We start from the raw sequence: 14,568 nt of genomic DNA, 5'->3' as shown, positions 1-14,568 counted from the left end.
AACTTGTTTACACAGAGTAGCAGAGGATCTGCATAAATGCTTGAGCTTCTATTCTATCCAGGATGCTGATGGAACACTAAAGCAACCATCCTATCACAGAATATCAAGTGTTTTCATCTAAATGTTTTTGTCTTGATAAATCTCCTGTATTTCAGGGTAGAAGTCACGAGAATGGAATCTCCAATTGAAAGTCCAGACAATGATGATCCAAGGTGAGAAAAGCCTATAATTTCTGTTAAAATATGGTGTAGTTTTGTGCAACAGTGACTGCCCGTTTTTTTAATGGCTTTGTATAGGAGATATAGAGACACTACTATTAAGACGAGAACTATATTGGATTTATACACTGAACACCCTTGCTCCAAGAGGTATGAATGAAGACTTATCTGTAATTCTGTAGGGTGGTACTGTGACTGTGTTTGTGTGCTCTGTGCTTTCGCTCTATATTTATACGAATACTTGACTGAAATTGTCTAAAGCTGAAACTGTAGGGTCCTTTCTGTATATGTTGAACATGGATATTGTTATATTGTAATTTTGCTTATGGATGCTTTTTTGATATGTATAATATACATGCACCATAGATTATATTTTTTAATGCACAGAGTAAACTGTATCAGGAGTCAGGTGACGCTGTTACTTAGCACAATGGGTTTCACCTGGTTAAGAAAAAAGGGGTTAATTGTCTAGCCCATTAGGGTCATGTGACCCTGAGATACCATATACATGTTTGGTGTGGCTGTTTATCCAGTTGTCTGAGGAAGAGCGTTGTTGTTGGATACTTTGTATCCATAAATAATCTTAATGGGAGCTACAGTGTGCGGACTCTTACTTTCTTTGTTCGGTTTTGGAAGTAAATTTCCTATCCATTCACTACATTGACATTTCAGAAATACCAACCAGCTTTCTGATGAATCATGACCATAAAACATTTTATTCTGGAAAAAAAACTGTGTACATAATTATTTTAAGAGCGAATTATTTTAAGAGCAAGCAAAACGAACCTGTTTTTCCTTGAAACAAGGTTCATATCATACAATCTTGGGTCTTTTACGGGACCATATACCAGTACCACTGGAGAACTGGAGAACTCATGGTAAGTCTAACTTGGATGGTTACGACATTATGGCTAATGATCTAAAACCTCTATTCAGAATATGAATGGGATTTTCACTTCCAGAACCTCACTGACCCCATTTACACCTAGTATTAAAATGTGTTTTTGGTGATTAGATTGCAATCTGTTAGTGCTAAAACACATGAAAGTACAGGTGTAAACGCACGTTTTGAAGATGGATTGTGATCTGATCCGGAGGTGGTCTGGGATGCATTGTGACTACATTTAACACAAATGCGTTTTCAATCCACATACAGTAATGATAAATCGATGTGGCGTTCGGTTGTTTGAGCTAGATGGAGCAATGTGATGTCACTTGGATCTCACTGGAGACACATTAATACCAGGTGTAAATGTAGTCAGGTTAAATCATATCTAATCTGGATACAACATGCATTTTAATGCCAGGTGAAAATGGGGTCACTATTGCGCTCTATATGTAAATTATGTTAAACACAACACATCATTGTACTAATCTTGTATGAATAACAGGACTCCAAACAATGGGGTGTTCCAAGAACAACTGGGGGAGAAGGTCCTTCCCTTCATCGACCTTATTGACAGCCTGAGATCAATAGGGATTGATAAGGACCTGCCGCTGCCATCCATTGCTGTAGTTGGAGACCAGAGCTCGGGAAAGAGTTCTGTGCTGGAGGCCCTTTCTGGGGTGGCACTGCCGAGAGGGAGCGGTGAGACACTTGTACACCGAGAAATGCATGAAGTTGAAGGATCTGCTTGAAGGAACTGAATCTGTTTATTTGTGTGGTGGAAAAATAGATATTGCACATACTTAAGACACTAAGAGACACATTAAGATAATACAATATTTATTTCAGATACCTGGTAGATACAAAGTGCACTAGGGACCCCATCAGACAAGCGGAGTGAGTCTTCATGCCACCCGTGTGAGAGGGAGTGACACCCATTGGTTGGGCACAGTTATAAACAGGTTCCAAACATGACACATGCGACCCCTCCCTGGTGACAACACAGGGCCTAACAAGATAGCCAAACAAGTTTGTGGCCAGAGATCAAGCTGACATTTGCTGAATCCTCCCATTGAATTTTGCTATCCTCCCACCTGCATTTTGTTGTTTCAGCATAAAAGGGATCAAAACAGGAAGATCATTGCAGATCTTTATCCCATCTCACGGCCCTGCACTTCAACAAGAATACATGGGCCTGTCAGTATAGGACAGAGGCATAACTTCAGAGTACATCACTGTTACAATTGCATAGATGAGTTCATACATGTACATTTCCCTTACATTTGTTATATCTCTTCTGTTCATGCAGGTACTTACATACTTAAATATTCACATCCTTTCTAGTTAGCTGGGATGAGGGCTCCTCATTTCCTGCAGCTTGAAGTATTTCCTGCTCTGTTTATGCAGGAAAATCACTAGATCACAATCATATACTTAAACCACTTCACACATGACAGCAAACTTTAGGCTAAATCATTTTGTTTTTGGTCATCAGATTGCTACGTTAGAGTTAAATGCATTGCCATGTCATCATTTGTTTCAGGTATTGTCACTAGATGCCCACTTGAACTGAAACTGCGTAAAGTGCGAGGAGTGGTGTGGACAGCGGTCATCTCATACAGAGAGCAAAGGATTGAGTTTAGCAACCCTGATGAAGTGGCATACCATGTTAAAAAAGGTTTGATAGACAATGAACAATGAACTGACAGTTTGCATAGGCCAAGATGGACAGATATGATAGATATGAGGATAGATTTATATAAACTTATATTAAACCCCATAGGAGAAAATTTTACATTTCAGCAGTGGGAAATTTGGAAATGGAAACAAAGGTTGGAAATGCAGAATACTGTATACATATAGCGAAAAAGCATAAAAAAGAACAAGGAATATATTGTTCCATACATACAGCATGTGTAAAATATAGAATACATACAAACCTGTACATACATACATACTGTATAGATATGTATAGTAATACTCACATACATGCACACCTCCACAACACTCAGTAACGCTCAGGCATGTACAGTAGATAATAGTACCATAGGACAAGTACATTTCAGGCTAATCAGTGGCTTTGCTAGTGCCAGGTGTTTGTAATCAATCATAAAAACATTGTGGACCATGCTGAACTTCCGTATATGTATCCTTTCTTTTTTAACCAGCCCAAGATGCATTAGCCGGAGAGGGAGTTGGGATAAGTGACGAACTGATCCGGCTGGAAATCATGTCCTCGAAGGTGTGCGACCTCACTCTGATTGATCTCCCCGGGATCGCCAGGGTTCCTGTACCAGGCCAGCCAGAAGACATTGGAGATCAGGTATGTGTGGATATCATCTCAATGTCATATGTCAATTTAACAATTGCTCAGATTCAACACATTGATCAAACCTGCCTATTTAGTAATTAATTATCAATAGATTTATATTTTATATTCTATATTTGATAAATAATCCCTTACTAGATTGCTCATTTTATGGATCATGTCAATATTTTTGCAAAAGCGCGAAACTATCACTAGCTACTGTCGTAACTATTTACAGAGAACTCAGTGTTTATATACAGTATTCATGAGATTTTTGTAACAGCTGGACAGCATTGTGGAAAGTGTAAAATGTTTACCCTATTACCATAAAAGGTTAATTTGCATGAACTTCTCTATTATGAGAAGTTACTTTTTTCTTCTTATTCTTAAAAAAAATCAGATTTACTTTGATCAACAAGCTTGAGGGACACTGCTTTGCTTTATCTAATTTAAATAAAATTCTCGCAAAAGTTCTTCAAGTGAAAGTCTGCCAGCATTAATAGCAATGAAAGTAATGGATGACAATAACATCTACTCTGAACATATTCTTCAAAAGCATAATTAAACGGTTGATGTCTTTGAAGATGGTAGATATTAAATTATTGTGTTTCTGTCATGTTCTCAACTTCCTGTGCAAAACTTTACATTGTAAGGTTGTACTTTTTGCTTATGGTGCTCTAGAACTATACTGTAGTCACAGAGGTTTGAAGAATCATAACTCTTTATGATATGCATCATAATGCACTAGTTAAAATATGTTATGAATAAATGTATAAAAGGTCCATACCATGTGTCACTTGATTAGTGGACTACATTTTTCATATTCCTCCCCATTTAATGTATTAATGTAACTATTCTCTTTTTACCCCAGATCAAAACTCTTATCAGAAAATTCATTAAAAGACCGGAAACCATTAATTTGGTGGTAGTAGCATCTAATGTAGATATTGCAACAACAGAGGCCTTGAAAATGGCACAAGAGGTGGATCCTGACGGCGCAAGAACACTGGGTTAGACAAAAATTCATACATTTCCAAGAAACATTTCCATTCATTGTAATTTGTTACATTTGCAATAATTTACTACTTTCTATTATTTATTTATTTTTTTACTTTCAGCTATTCTCACCAAACCTGACCTGATAGACCGGGGAACAGAAAAGAATGTGTTGGATATCGTCCGCAATAAAGTTATCCCACTCAAGATGGGCTACGTTATTGTGAAATGCAGAGGTCAGAAGCAGATTGATGATGGTGTTACTCTTGTTGAGGCAGAAGAGATGGAGGAAGAGTTCTTTGAAAATCATGAATATTTCAGGTAAGCATTGCAGCATGTAACAGCATATATCATATAATAAAAAATACTAATTTCAAGGGGCACTTTTTTCAAATTACTCATCATCCGACTACTCATAGTATTGCAATAAAACAGACCGGACAGGAAAGAAAAAACGGATAAGACTGGGGTATAATTCTCCCAGTACTGTATGTTTTGGTGCCAAAAGTTTGAACACAACACAATGCAAGGAATTAATTTGTTGGGGTAGTAGCTAGCTAGCTCGGAGCAGGCACATATAACACCGAGGTTACATGCAGCTTATTAACTTAGAAGTTATTTTAATGATGAAGCCGTGATGCAAGCGGTTGCTCTAACACAATATTTTAGCCTATGGGCATGATACCTTCTGTTCTTAAGTCTTATGGCATTACTGTCTTATGGCCTGCATTCAACCCGACTCTGCTTGCTTCACTCCAATGCCAGCTGCCTTTTCCAGGAGGAAATGTCAACAAGACATCATCTTGCTACTAAGCTGACCCGGTACTTGGTCAACCACATCAAAGTGAGTCCGAGAATGTATCCTGGTTATTATCTTACAATCTTAAATTCATCACTGTTAATGGCCGGGTTTCCCGAACGAGTTAAGAAGCACTTAACTCCAAAGTACTTCTTAACTCCCATGCAAAGGGTTGCTTAAGAAGGGTTCCTTAAGAAGGTTCTTTATCGGGAAACGCGGCCAATATCAATCACTGTTAACATGGATGTGTATACTGGAAATTCTTTCTAGAATGTGTGAAGTTGGCATTAATCACACCTTTAGAGATCTATAATTGGACAACAGCTGACATGATAAATACATACATGACCCAAGCCTGATGCCTTCATTTATTAATTTGTCTCTGAACAGGAGTCCCTGCCACAGCTGACAGAACGCATCCATCAGAAACTCTGGACTGTGAAAGAAACGCTGAGTACATTCCAGGCTGGGCCTCCCCAGGAGACCAATCAAATGAGGAAATACCTCATAGAGGTAAGCAACCCGTCAGCTGTCTCCTCCCGGCTGAGAGGAGTTCGAAGCAAAAATAAGGGGGGGACCTTTGCCTCAGTGGTTTCTTTCTCAGTGGTTTTTCATTATTCACTTTTGTTGTTGTTGTTTGTTTCTCCCCGTAGATCGTTTCAAATTTCAACAAGAAGATTGATCAACTGTCCACAGGCGATATTGTGAGCAAAGAAAATCTGTTCATTCTCCTGAGAGAGGAGTTCGATCACTGGAACAATACCATCAGTGAAACCAAGGATGAGTGTGAGCATGATTCCTACACATACACCACTGTGTTCACTTACATACAGGCAAAGTTAGCTGTGTAATAAATATTACCGGTATACAACATGCTGATAATCTATGAGTATCTTTGTGTTCCTCAATGTAGACGGCAAAACGATGCAGAGGGTGATGGATGAGTATGACCAGATGCACAGGCGAAGAGAGATTTTGGGTTTCAGCTGCTACAATGTGTTTGAAGACCAAGTCAAGGACCTGGTGATGAAACTTAAGCCACCAGCTGTAGAAATACTGAAGAACACGAGATGTAAATGAGCAACTCTTACTTTTAACTTTTTCCTTATTTGCCATTCTGACACTTTCAGTAGTACTAAGCACTGTATACTACATGTTTTCAGTAGTTATAAGCACTGCATCCTACATGTATTCAGTAGTTATAAGCACTCTATCCTACATGTATTCAGTAGTTATAAGCACTCTATCCTACATGTATTCAGTAGTTCTAAGCACTCTATCCTACATGTATTCAGTAGTTATAAGCACTCTATCCTACATGTATTCAGCAGTTCTACGCACTCTATCCTACATGTATTCAGTAGTTATAAGCACTCTATCCTACATGTATTCAGTAGTTATAAGCACTGTATCCTACATGTATTCAGTAGTTATAAGCACTGTATCCTACATGTATTCAGTAGTACTAAGCACTCTATCCTACATGTATTCAGTAGTTATAAGCACTGTATCCTACATGTATTCAGTAGTTATAAGCACTGTATCCTACATGTATTCAGTAGTACTAAGCACTCTATCCTACATGTATTCAGTAGTAGTAGCACTCTATCCTACATGTATTCAGTAGTTATAAGCACTCTATCCTACATGTATTCAGTAGTTATAAGCACTCTATCCTACATGTATTCAGTAGTTCTACGCACTCTATCCTACATGTATTCAGTAGTTCTAAGCACTCTATCCTACATGTATTCAGTAGTTATAAGCACTCTTTCCTACATGTATTCAGTAGTTATAAGCACTCTATCCTACATGTATTCAGTAGTTCTAAGCACTCTATCCTACATGTATTCAGTAGTTCTAAGCACTCTATCCTACATGTATTCAGTAGTTCTACGCACTGTATCCTTCATGTTTTCAGTAGTACTAAGCTCTCTATCCTACATGTTTTCCAGTGATGGTGCAGAAGCAGTTCACAGAGGTCTCCAGGGCCTGCTTTACAATGCATCCTTTTCTTCTGACAACCTCAGTGGTATTTATACTTCCATCAATAATATACATTACATTACATTACATTAAATACTGCTCCTGTGCAAGAAACATGCATACAGAGAAGTCCAAAATCTAACGCCATCACTTTATTGAGTATTTTATAGTATAGAGTATATGCTAGAGATCGGACAGTTTACTATTAAGCTAACTGATCATTTGTTTTGTTTAGCTATCTGCAAAATAGTTGGATGAACCATCCCTACAATTATTTCATGAAACTCAATAACTTGCTAACCTCAGTAACATTATTAATCTACCACTGTAAAGAAGAGGGCAAAACATTCCAGAAGTGTTCAAGGAAGCCTATTTATTAGCCCAATGAGGTTTTACAGCATCCAGACAGCTGGCTCTGGTTTTATCATTCGATCCATGGTCGGGCTACAGCTGTACATATAACACATCGTTTGATCAACTTCAGGCTGAAGTATAAGAATATTAGAGAATATTTGCTTACCTACGCATTATGATGTTCAACTTCATCATAGCAACATCTAGCAATTCATTTGAGTTTGTAAATGCATAGGCATCGATATAGTACATCGATATGTACTAACTGATAATGCACCGAAAAGTCATCCTTTGTGGAACAAATTTCTGATAGTTATTGCTAGGCTTGAAAATATTTTTTATGTTTTTCTTGAATTTTTAGAAACATATTGAGAGTATCCAGACAAACCAAGAGGCCAAAGTGGTGAACAGGATCGTGGAGCAGTTTGAGATGGAGATGCAGGTTTTCACACAGGATGAAATCTTTAAAAAGACTGTCGCAGCAACGGAGGGAAACCTAACCCATGACAGGGCCAACTATCCCAGCCTGCTCAAGGCCTACTATGAAGTAAAACATGACGCCCTTTTGATATTGAAATCTATTGATCAACATCATCAGTATTTACAGTATAATGTGGGCTTGGGAAATCTTAAAACTCTATATTTATATTAACAGATAGCATTGCAACGTCTGGCGGACCAGGTGCCCATGATGATCACATACTTCATCCTGAAGCAGTCGGCCTTCATGCTGAACAGTGAGATGCTGTCCCTGCTCAGCCGAGAGGATCTGGCCAACATCCTGCGTGAGGAAACGGAGATCGTCCAGAAGCGTGCGGAGCTGGCCGAACGCATCGAGCGCCTCAGCATGGCACAAGACAAGCTGAACCAGATATTGACCTTTTGACCTGCATGGTATTGACGATATATATTATTGAACTTTTATTTAACCAAGCAAGCCTTTTATTTAACCAAGCAATCTTTCAACAGAAAGAGACAGCAGCCATCAGACATCAGTCCAATCGTATTGATGATATTGTATCTTGTTCTGCACATAATCATTATCCACTTTAAACAACGTGTACCCCAGGACCTATGATAATTGACACAATACAATATGCACCTACATCTTTAACAGGGACCACCAGCTTCTTTTTCTTTTCTGTTGTTTTTTGAGTTTCACCAGCAGGAGGCACCGTAGAGATAAAATATTGGTCCTGGTTGAAGCCAAATTCCCTCAACCCTGTTTTAATGTCATGGCTTGTGGGTGCTGATTAGAGACACAAATATGTTTTGGTTATTTAATATAAATATATGTGTACATTGTGTGATTTATTGAATATGATTGAATTATCATATTCAATATATTATTACATATATATTATTGAATATGTATGTGTATTGCATGTTTTGGTTTATTATGAATATGGATCTATTAGGATGTGGATCTTAGAGAGTCAGCCAGGAGTGTCATCAGGACACACCCTGTTTGTTGTTTTTTGTCCCGTGTGCCTGTTTGAGGTTTGGTGTAGACAGCAGGGCTCAGGCTCTCAAGGTCGGCTACTTTGTTGTAGCCTACGTTTTCTTTGTTTTCTGAACTCCCTCCATCCATCCATGGATGTTTTCTGAACTATTTAGATTAAAATTGAAATGGACCATTGTTTGCAAGCATGGACCCTACTGTTTGATAAAATAAACATTTGTTTGATTTTAAACACAATCAACAGTCTATGGATTTATTTTTGTTTGCAAGCACATCTGACCACAGTGGCATCACATACTGTACCTGAAGCCAAACAAGGAATTGTTTTATGGATTGCCTTTACAGTGCTAGAAAGCTGTTTTGGGGTCAGTGTCAATAGGCCATAAGGGGATGGGGGGCACTGATACCACTATCATTATTATCATATGGTCTAGGTTTGGGGGGCCAAAACTTCTAGCAGCGTCCCTGCATAGGCTATTAAATGGAACAGTCCACATGGAACACCTAAGGTGCACATAATAGCCTACTGACAGGCTCTGTCCTTCCCCGTCTCATTTCTTCTGCAATCCTTGTACCTTGTTGTCTTCCTGCACATGTGCATTTTGAGCGTTGAACACCTTATTCTCTTGGTGGTCTATAATTATTCCTTGCGCCCAAGACTGTGCACAGGCACTAATGTCAAAACAAAATATGTTATACAGTGATTTAAATTTTAAAGGTATTCACAGCTCAGTTTGTCTTGATCAAAATGTGTTTCCTGTTGCCTACATGCAGTATTACCAACAAACTTCAAATTGAACTTGAAATAATTTACTTGGAATCACTCTTGCATGTGCATTAACCAACAATGTGAGTGAAGCCCAAAAATTATTAGTTTAGGCTACAGGCTAGCTCCTCTACATTATATCAGTGCTTTTCAACCTGGGGCGAATTAAGCGATAGCAATGTTTGATGATTATAATAATTGACATTGGAAAAGCTATCTGCTTGATAAAATAAATATTTTAATTGAAAAAATCCATCTGTTTTTTTCAATAAGTGCTGACTACTGGCTACTTCAAATCGTTACATTATTATTATCAATGACATCATCTAGCGACAGCCAATCAATAGCTACTTTGTTTACAGGCGAGTTTGCAGCACGTCCAATCATTCAGGCTTCCGCAATGGACCAGGAAGATCAATGTCGTGAGAGACTAATGCGAGTCAAAGACAAAATACAACTCTCTATAGGCAAAATTCAAGATGAGCTTGTCGCTTTAAACAGAGACTTGTGGAACTGTCCAGAACTCGCATATGAAGAGAAAGAATCTCACGACAGACTAGTGCGCTTTTTCGGGGATGACGCCTCATGGTGCGTTGAAAGTCATTACAAACTGGCAACCGCGTTTCGAGCGACGTGGGGACCTTATGGTGGCCGGGAGGGCGACAGCACCGTGAATGTGGGGTTCCTATGCGAGTACGACGCGCTGCCAGGCATGGGGCACGCCTGTGGGCATAACCTGATAGCAGAAGTTGGGGCTGCAGCTGCACTTGGTCTGAAAGGTGCGTTGGAAAGTGAACCAGACCTACCCTTTCGTGTAAAGGTAAAACTAAAAGCCCATACCGTGTATATTAAGCATCCAAATCCAAATAATGTTGGTACTTAATATTATTTATTTATCTGAATTGAGTAAAAAAAAATCCCTTACAATGTCCAACTGTCAATTAGACTACATTATAAGGGAGACTATAATGCTGGCGCATTTATCCTTCAGTGTAAACGAGTGACTAACTCCACATTGTGGTCCTGTATTAAGGTAACTGTCCTGGGGACCCCAGCAGAGGAGGCAGGAGGGGGGAAGGTGGACCTGATCCTGGCTGGAGCGTTTCAGGACCTGGACCTGGTCTTCATGGCCCACCCTGCTCAGCAAGACGTGGCCTTTATGCCCTGTGTGTCCATCACAGAGTGAGACACGTTTTGTTAGTTTGTGTAGCCTACCCGTTTGTTCCCTCCTTCTCTCCCTCTCTCCTTCCCTTCTCTCTCTCCCTTCCTCTTTCTCTCCCTCGCTTCTTCCTCCAAGCTTGTCATTCCATCATGGCCGTCCCTAACCCTGCGTTTTGCTCCGGTGTCGACAGCGTGACAGTGAAGTATCATGGGAAGGCGTCCCACGCAGCGGCCTACCCCTGGGAGGGGGTGAACGCCCTGGATGCAGCTGTGCTGGCCTACAACAGCCTGTCTGCCCTCCGCCAGCAGCTCCGGCCTGACTGGAGGCTCCATGGTGAGGGGGTGGGGGGGGGCTCCACAGTGAAGGGAGATGGAAGCACCATGGTGAGGGGGGGGGGGCCTCTACGGTGATGGGGGGGGGGGGGGCTCCACGGTGAGGGCTGGGGGCTCCATGGTGGGGGGGGGGGGGGGGGCTCCACTGTGAGGTGGGGAGGGAGGCTCCATGGATGGGGGCTCCACCCCATGGTGTGTCATTCATCTGAAGCCTCTGTGTGCTCCCTCTCCTCCTCGTCCTCCTCCAGGCATCATCAAACATGGCGGAGAGAAGCCCAACATCATCCCGGCCTACAGCGAGCTCCAGTTCTATCTACGCACACCATTCCTCAGTGACCTGAACCTCCTCAAAGACAAGGCCGAGGCCTGCTTCAGGTCAGCCGCCATGGCAACCGGCTGCCAAGTAAGCAAAGCTCAACTGTTTAACTTCAGTTGATCAATGTTAGCCTGAGCTTTTGACTTTAGCCTTGACTATGTAGATATGTAGAAATGAGGAAAAAAACATTTTTCAACTTCATCATTCAAATTAAGATAAGCCATGCCAAATAAAACTGTCATTGTGTTTCTAGGTGGAGATAACCTATCCAGGCCACACCTACTCCAACATACTCCCTAATTTCACCCTGGCACAGCTGTATGAGGCGAATGGGAGAGCCCTGGGAATCGAGTTTGAGGAAGAGCCTGGCAACTTCTCTGGTGAGAAATGAAACATTTTAGGTGACAATATATTCAAGTGAAATACAGAAAATAGTGTGGACTGAGTTGTCAAAACAATAAGTAATCATACTGGGTTTGTTTTGCGCACAGTGGGGTGCTGAAAGTGTTCTCTGTCCTCTAAGGTTCTACTGACTTTGGGAACGTGTCGTTCGTGGTCCCGGGTATCCACCCCTTCTTCTACATCGGTTCCGACGCCCTGAACCACACTGAGGAGTACACTGCTGCTGCAGGTACGCTAGTACTCGCAGTTCCTCGTTAGCGACACGGTCATAGCACTCAAGGCTTTAGGATCAGGAGATAAGAATACAACACAGAGGGTAGGAGAAATCACTTATCGACATATCTGGGGTGGTTAGCTACTCTAATGACATGTACTGTACCGTGTGCTTCTTTTCCTGACCTGCCATCAGGCGCGGAGAAGGCCCAAGTGTATGCCCTGCGGACGGCCAAGGCCCTGGCCATGACGGCCGCGGACGTGCTAAGCCGTCCCGAGCTGCTGCAGAGGGTCAGGGAGGAGTTCACACAGGCCAGGCTGAAGCAGGGGCCTGCAGGGAAAGACGCCGCTGAAAGGTAGCTAAGTATGAAGCTCTCTGTCTGATTAGTGATTCAAATGTGTCCAATGTGTGTTTCTTTTTTGGTAGCAAAAAAGAAACATGATTGTCAACTACTGTACTGTATATTAATACTGAGAGCCTTTACTGTTATGTAACCCTTTACTGTTATGTATGCAGTGTGGTGTGTGATTCAAAGGCCTCTGTTCATATTGTGTCTGTCTGTCAGTAGTACTGTACCAAGATCTTATAGGGTAAACTTCAGTAGCAGTGTTGCCAACTCCTCTGTAAGGGAAGTAGCTATTGGCTCTCCCAAAAGTAGCTTGAAGTAGCGAGATGACATAATCAACTAATTTGTATAATATCCAATTCTGAAAGAGGCACAATGAATAGAAAAGGCTGGCCAGGTAGTTTACAAACGAACTATTTATGTGTTTACAAATGTATTTTTGTTGCCATATAACTATAACATTAGCTTTTTTTTTTATTTTCTTTTTTTACAGCTATGCAGTGGTCTAATCGGAGGCCTACTCTGCTCGTGAGCTCGGTTGTAACGTGAACCGTGAAACGGGATAGGTTAGATGCTTTTGCAAAGCTTTGTGAACACAATAATTCCCCAAACTCCCTAGATTTGTTTCTAGTTGCTTTTGACTAATTACGTCGCCAAGGGGGTTGGCATAGAGGTCTTCACGGGTCGGGTAAATCCTACAGGACCCGAACCGGACCCGAGACCCGTCCGGGTCCACATTTCCACGCCTTTATTATGGTCAATTGGGTTCGGGTGGATCCGATTCTATTACCTCGCAGCCTTGTCTAGAGCTGCGACACAGGAAATAGAGAGGAACAAAGGTTACCAGTCATTACCGAAGCAGTAGGAGAAGAATAAAGAGTTTTTATCAAAAGTATACTTCTCATTAAATAATATTCTAGCAATCACACCAACGGACATCTCAATAAGGGTAGAACTGCCGTTAACTTGGCAGGGTTGTACCCAGACTTCCAGATCACAGTAGGGGTGCAGCTTTTATGCGGAAGGGGGGGAAGGGGGCTTAAGGACGGAGGCAGTTAGTAGACCAGATGAAACTACTCGACTCCAGCCTAAATGTATTCATGTGAATCCCAGAGATGTGCAGGGCCTGTGGGCTGAAGAATTAACTCGTAAGGAGAGGCTGGGCTGGGTCAGGAGACATTTATTACACGTTTGCTTATGAACTTAATATAGTGTAGCTTTCAAAGTTGTGTTGAGCGATAATACTCACATTGATAGGTTGCCCTTAAAGTCATGATTGTCACAGTAATACTATAATATTCATCCTGTAGCTAAGTATGAAGCTATCTACCAGATTATTGATTCAAATGTATCAAAATGTAAAAGATGCTAAAACCTAAGAACGAGTAAGACTAAACTCCAAGCCTCACTACTACACACAAGCTGAGGACATGAGCTTCACTACAGCAGTATAAAATACTGGTAGCAAAAAAGAAACATGATTGTCAACTATATTAAGTGCATTTACAGTATTCAATCTGTTAAATTCTGTACTTAAACACCTAAACAGTTTTACATCTCGAACAGTGAATAAACACATTTCCCTTATTTCAATTCTTGTGTGATGTCCTTTCTTTGTCAAGGCAAACCATCCACTCATTTCTGCCAGTGTCATTATTGAGTGTATGTGAGTGACTAAAGTTATATCATAGTTTTTAAAGATGAGGATAGTGATTGCATTTACCTAAAGCTCAGAGGTAAAATCTCATTAAAAACATTACTCCCCAGAAGAGCACAGACAAAAACACACTACTACACCATCAGTTTATAGGGCATGTAAAAGGTTGCTATTAAATCAAGGGTCACACCCAATTTATCTAACACCTCTAGGCATTGTGCATTAGCTTTTGGTTAAGCATTGTCTCTTACTGTCATGAATAAAAAATGATTCAACGTCCTCTTGCATCGTACTATTTACAATTTACAAAAGTACCAAAATCAAATAGACATATGGAATCACAACTGAATAAACCCTTACATGT

General features: G+C 40.7%; 2 protein-coding genes across 2 annotated transcripts; both read left to right on the top strand.

Annotated features, from left to right (window-relative positions):
- Positions 1 to 164: 164 nt before the first annotated feature.
- Positions 165 to 8,433, top strand: LOC311319474 (interferon-induced GTP-binding protein Mx-like; the record flags this gene model as incomplete). The annotated part of the gene is made up of 12 exons (XM_084451035.1): positions 165 to 212; positions 1,610 to 1,806; positions 2,648 to 2,782; positions 3,273 to 3,427; positions 4,284 to 4,422; positions 4,531 to 4,729; positions 5,174 to 5,252; positions 5,598 to 5,720; positions 5,861 to 5,993; positions 6,121 to 6,230; positions 7,909 to 8,094; positions 8,203 to 8,433. The coding sequence occupies exons 1-12, from the start codon at positions 172 to 174 to the stop codon at positions 8,431 to 8,433; spliced, it is 1,728 nt and encodes a 575-aa protein (XP_084307161.1). The 5' UTR covers positions 165 to 171.
- Positions 8,434 to 10,189: 1,756 nt separating this feature from the next.
- Positions 10,190 to 13,539, top strand: LOC311319859 (peptidase M20 domain-containing protein 2-like). Its single transcript, XM_084451482.1, has 8 exons — positions 10,190 to 10,595; positions 10,809 to 10,957; positions 11,128 to 11,270; positions 11,518 to 11,672; positions 11,839 to 11,965; positions 12,109 to 12,216; positions 12,397 to 12,556; positions 13,041 to 13,539. The coding sequence occupies exons 1-8, from the start codon at positions 10,209 to 10,211 to the stop codon at positions 13,054 to 13,056; spliced, it is 1,245 nt and encodes a 414-aa protein (XP_084307608.1). The 5' UTR covers positions 10,190 to 10,208; the 3' UTR covers positions 13,057 to 13,539.
- The last annotated feature ends 1,029 nt before the right edge of the window (positions 13,540 to 14,568 follow it).

The sequence above is a fragment of the Borostomias antarcticus genome (assembly GCF_949987555.1).
Source record: "Borostomias antarcticus genome assembly, chromosome: 16".
In the NCBI taxonomy this organism is placed as follows: Eukaryota; Metazoa; Chordata; class Actinopteri; order Stomiiformes; family Stomiidae; genus Borostomias; species Borostomias antarcticus.
The sequence above is the reverse complement of the archived record's forward strand: the minus strand, read 5'-3'. Positions and strand labels throughout refer to the sequence as shown.

Bases quoted from the DNA above. Each gene is read 5' to 3' on its own strand.
- LOC311319859 (XM_084451482.1), top strand. From the start codon at position 10,209: ATGCGAGTCAAAGACAAAATACAACTCTCTATAGGCAAAATTCAAGAT. The intron at 11,271-11,517 runs GTGAGGGGGTGG...GTCCTCCTCCAG, and splicing joins GCCTGACTGGAGGCTCCATG to GCATCATCAAACATGGCGGA. The intron at 11,673-11,838 runs GTAAGCAAAGCT...TTGTGTTTCTAG, and splicing joins CCATGGCAACCGGCTGCCAA to GTGGAGATAACCTATCCAGG.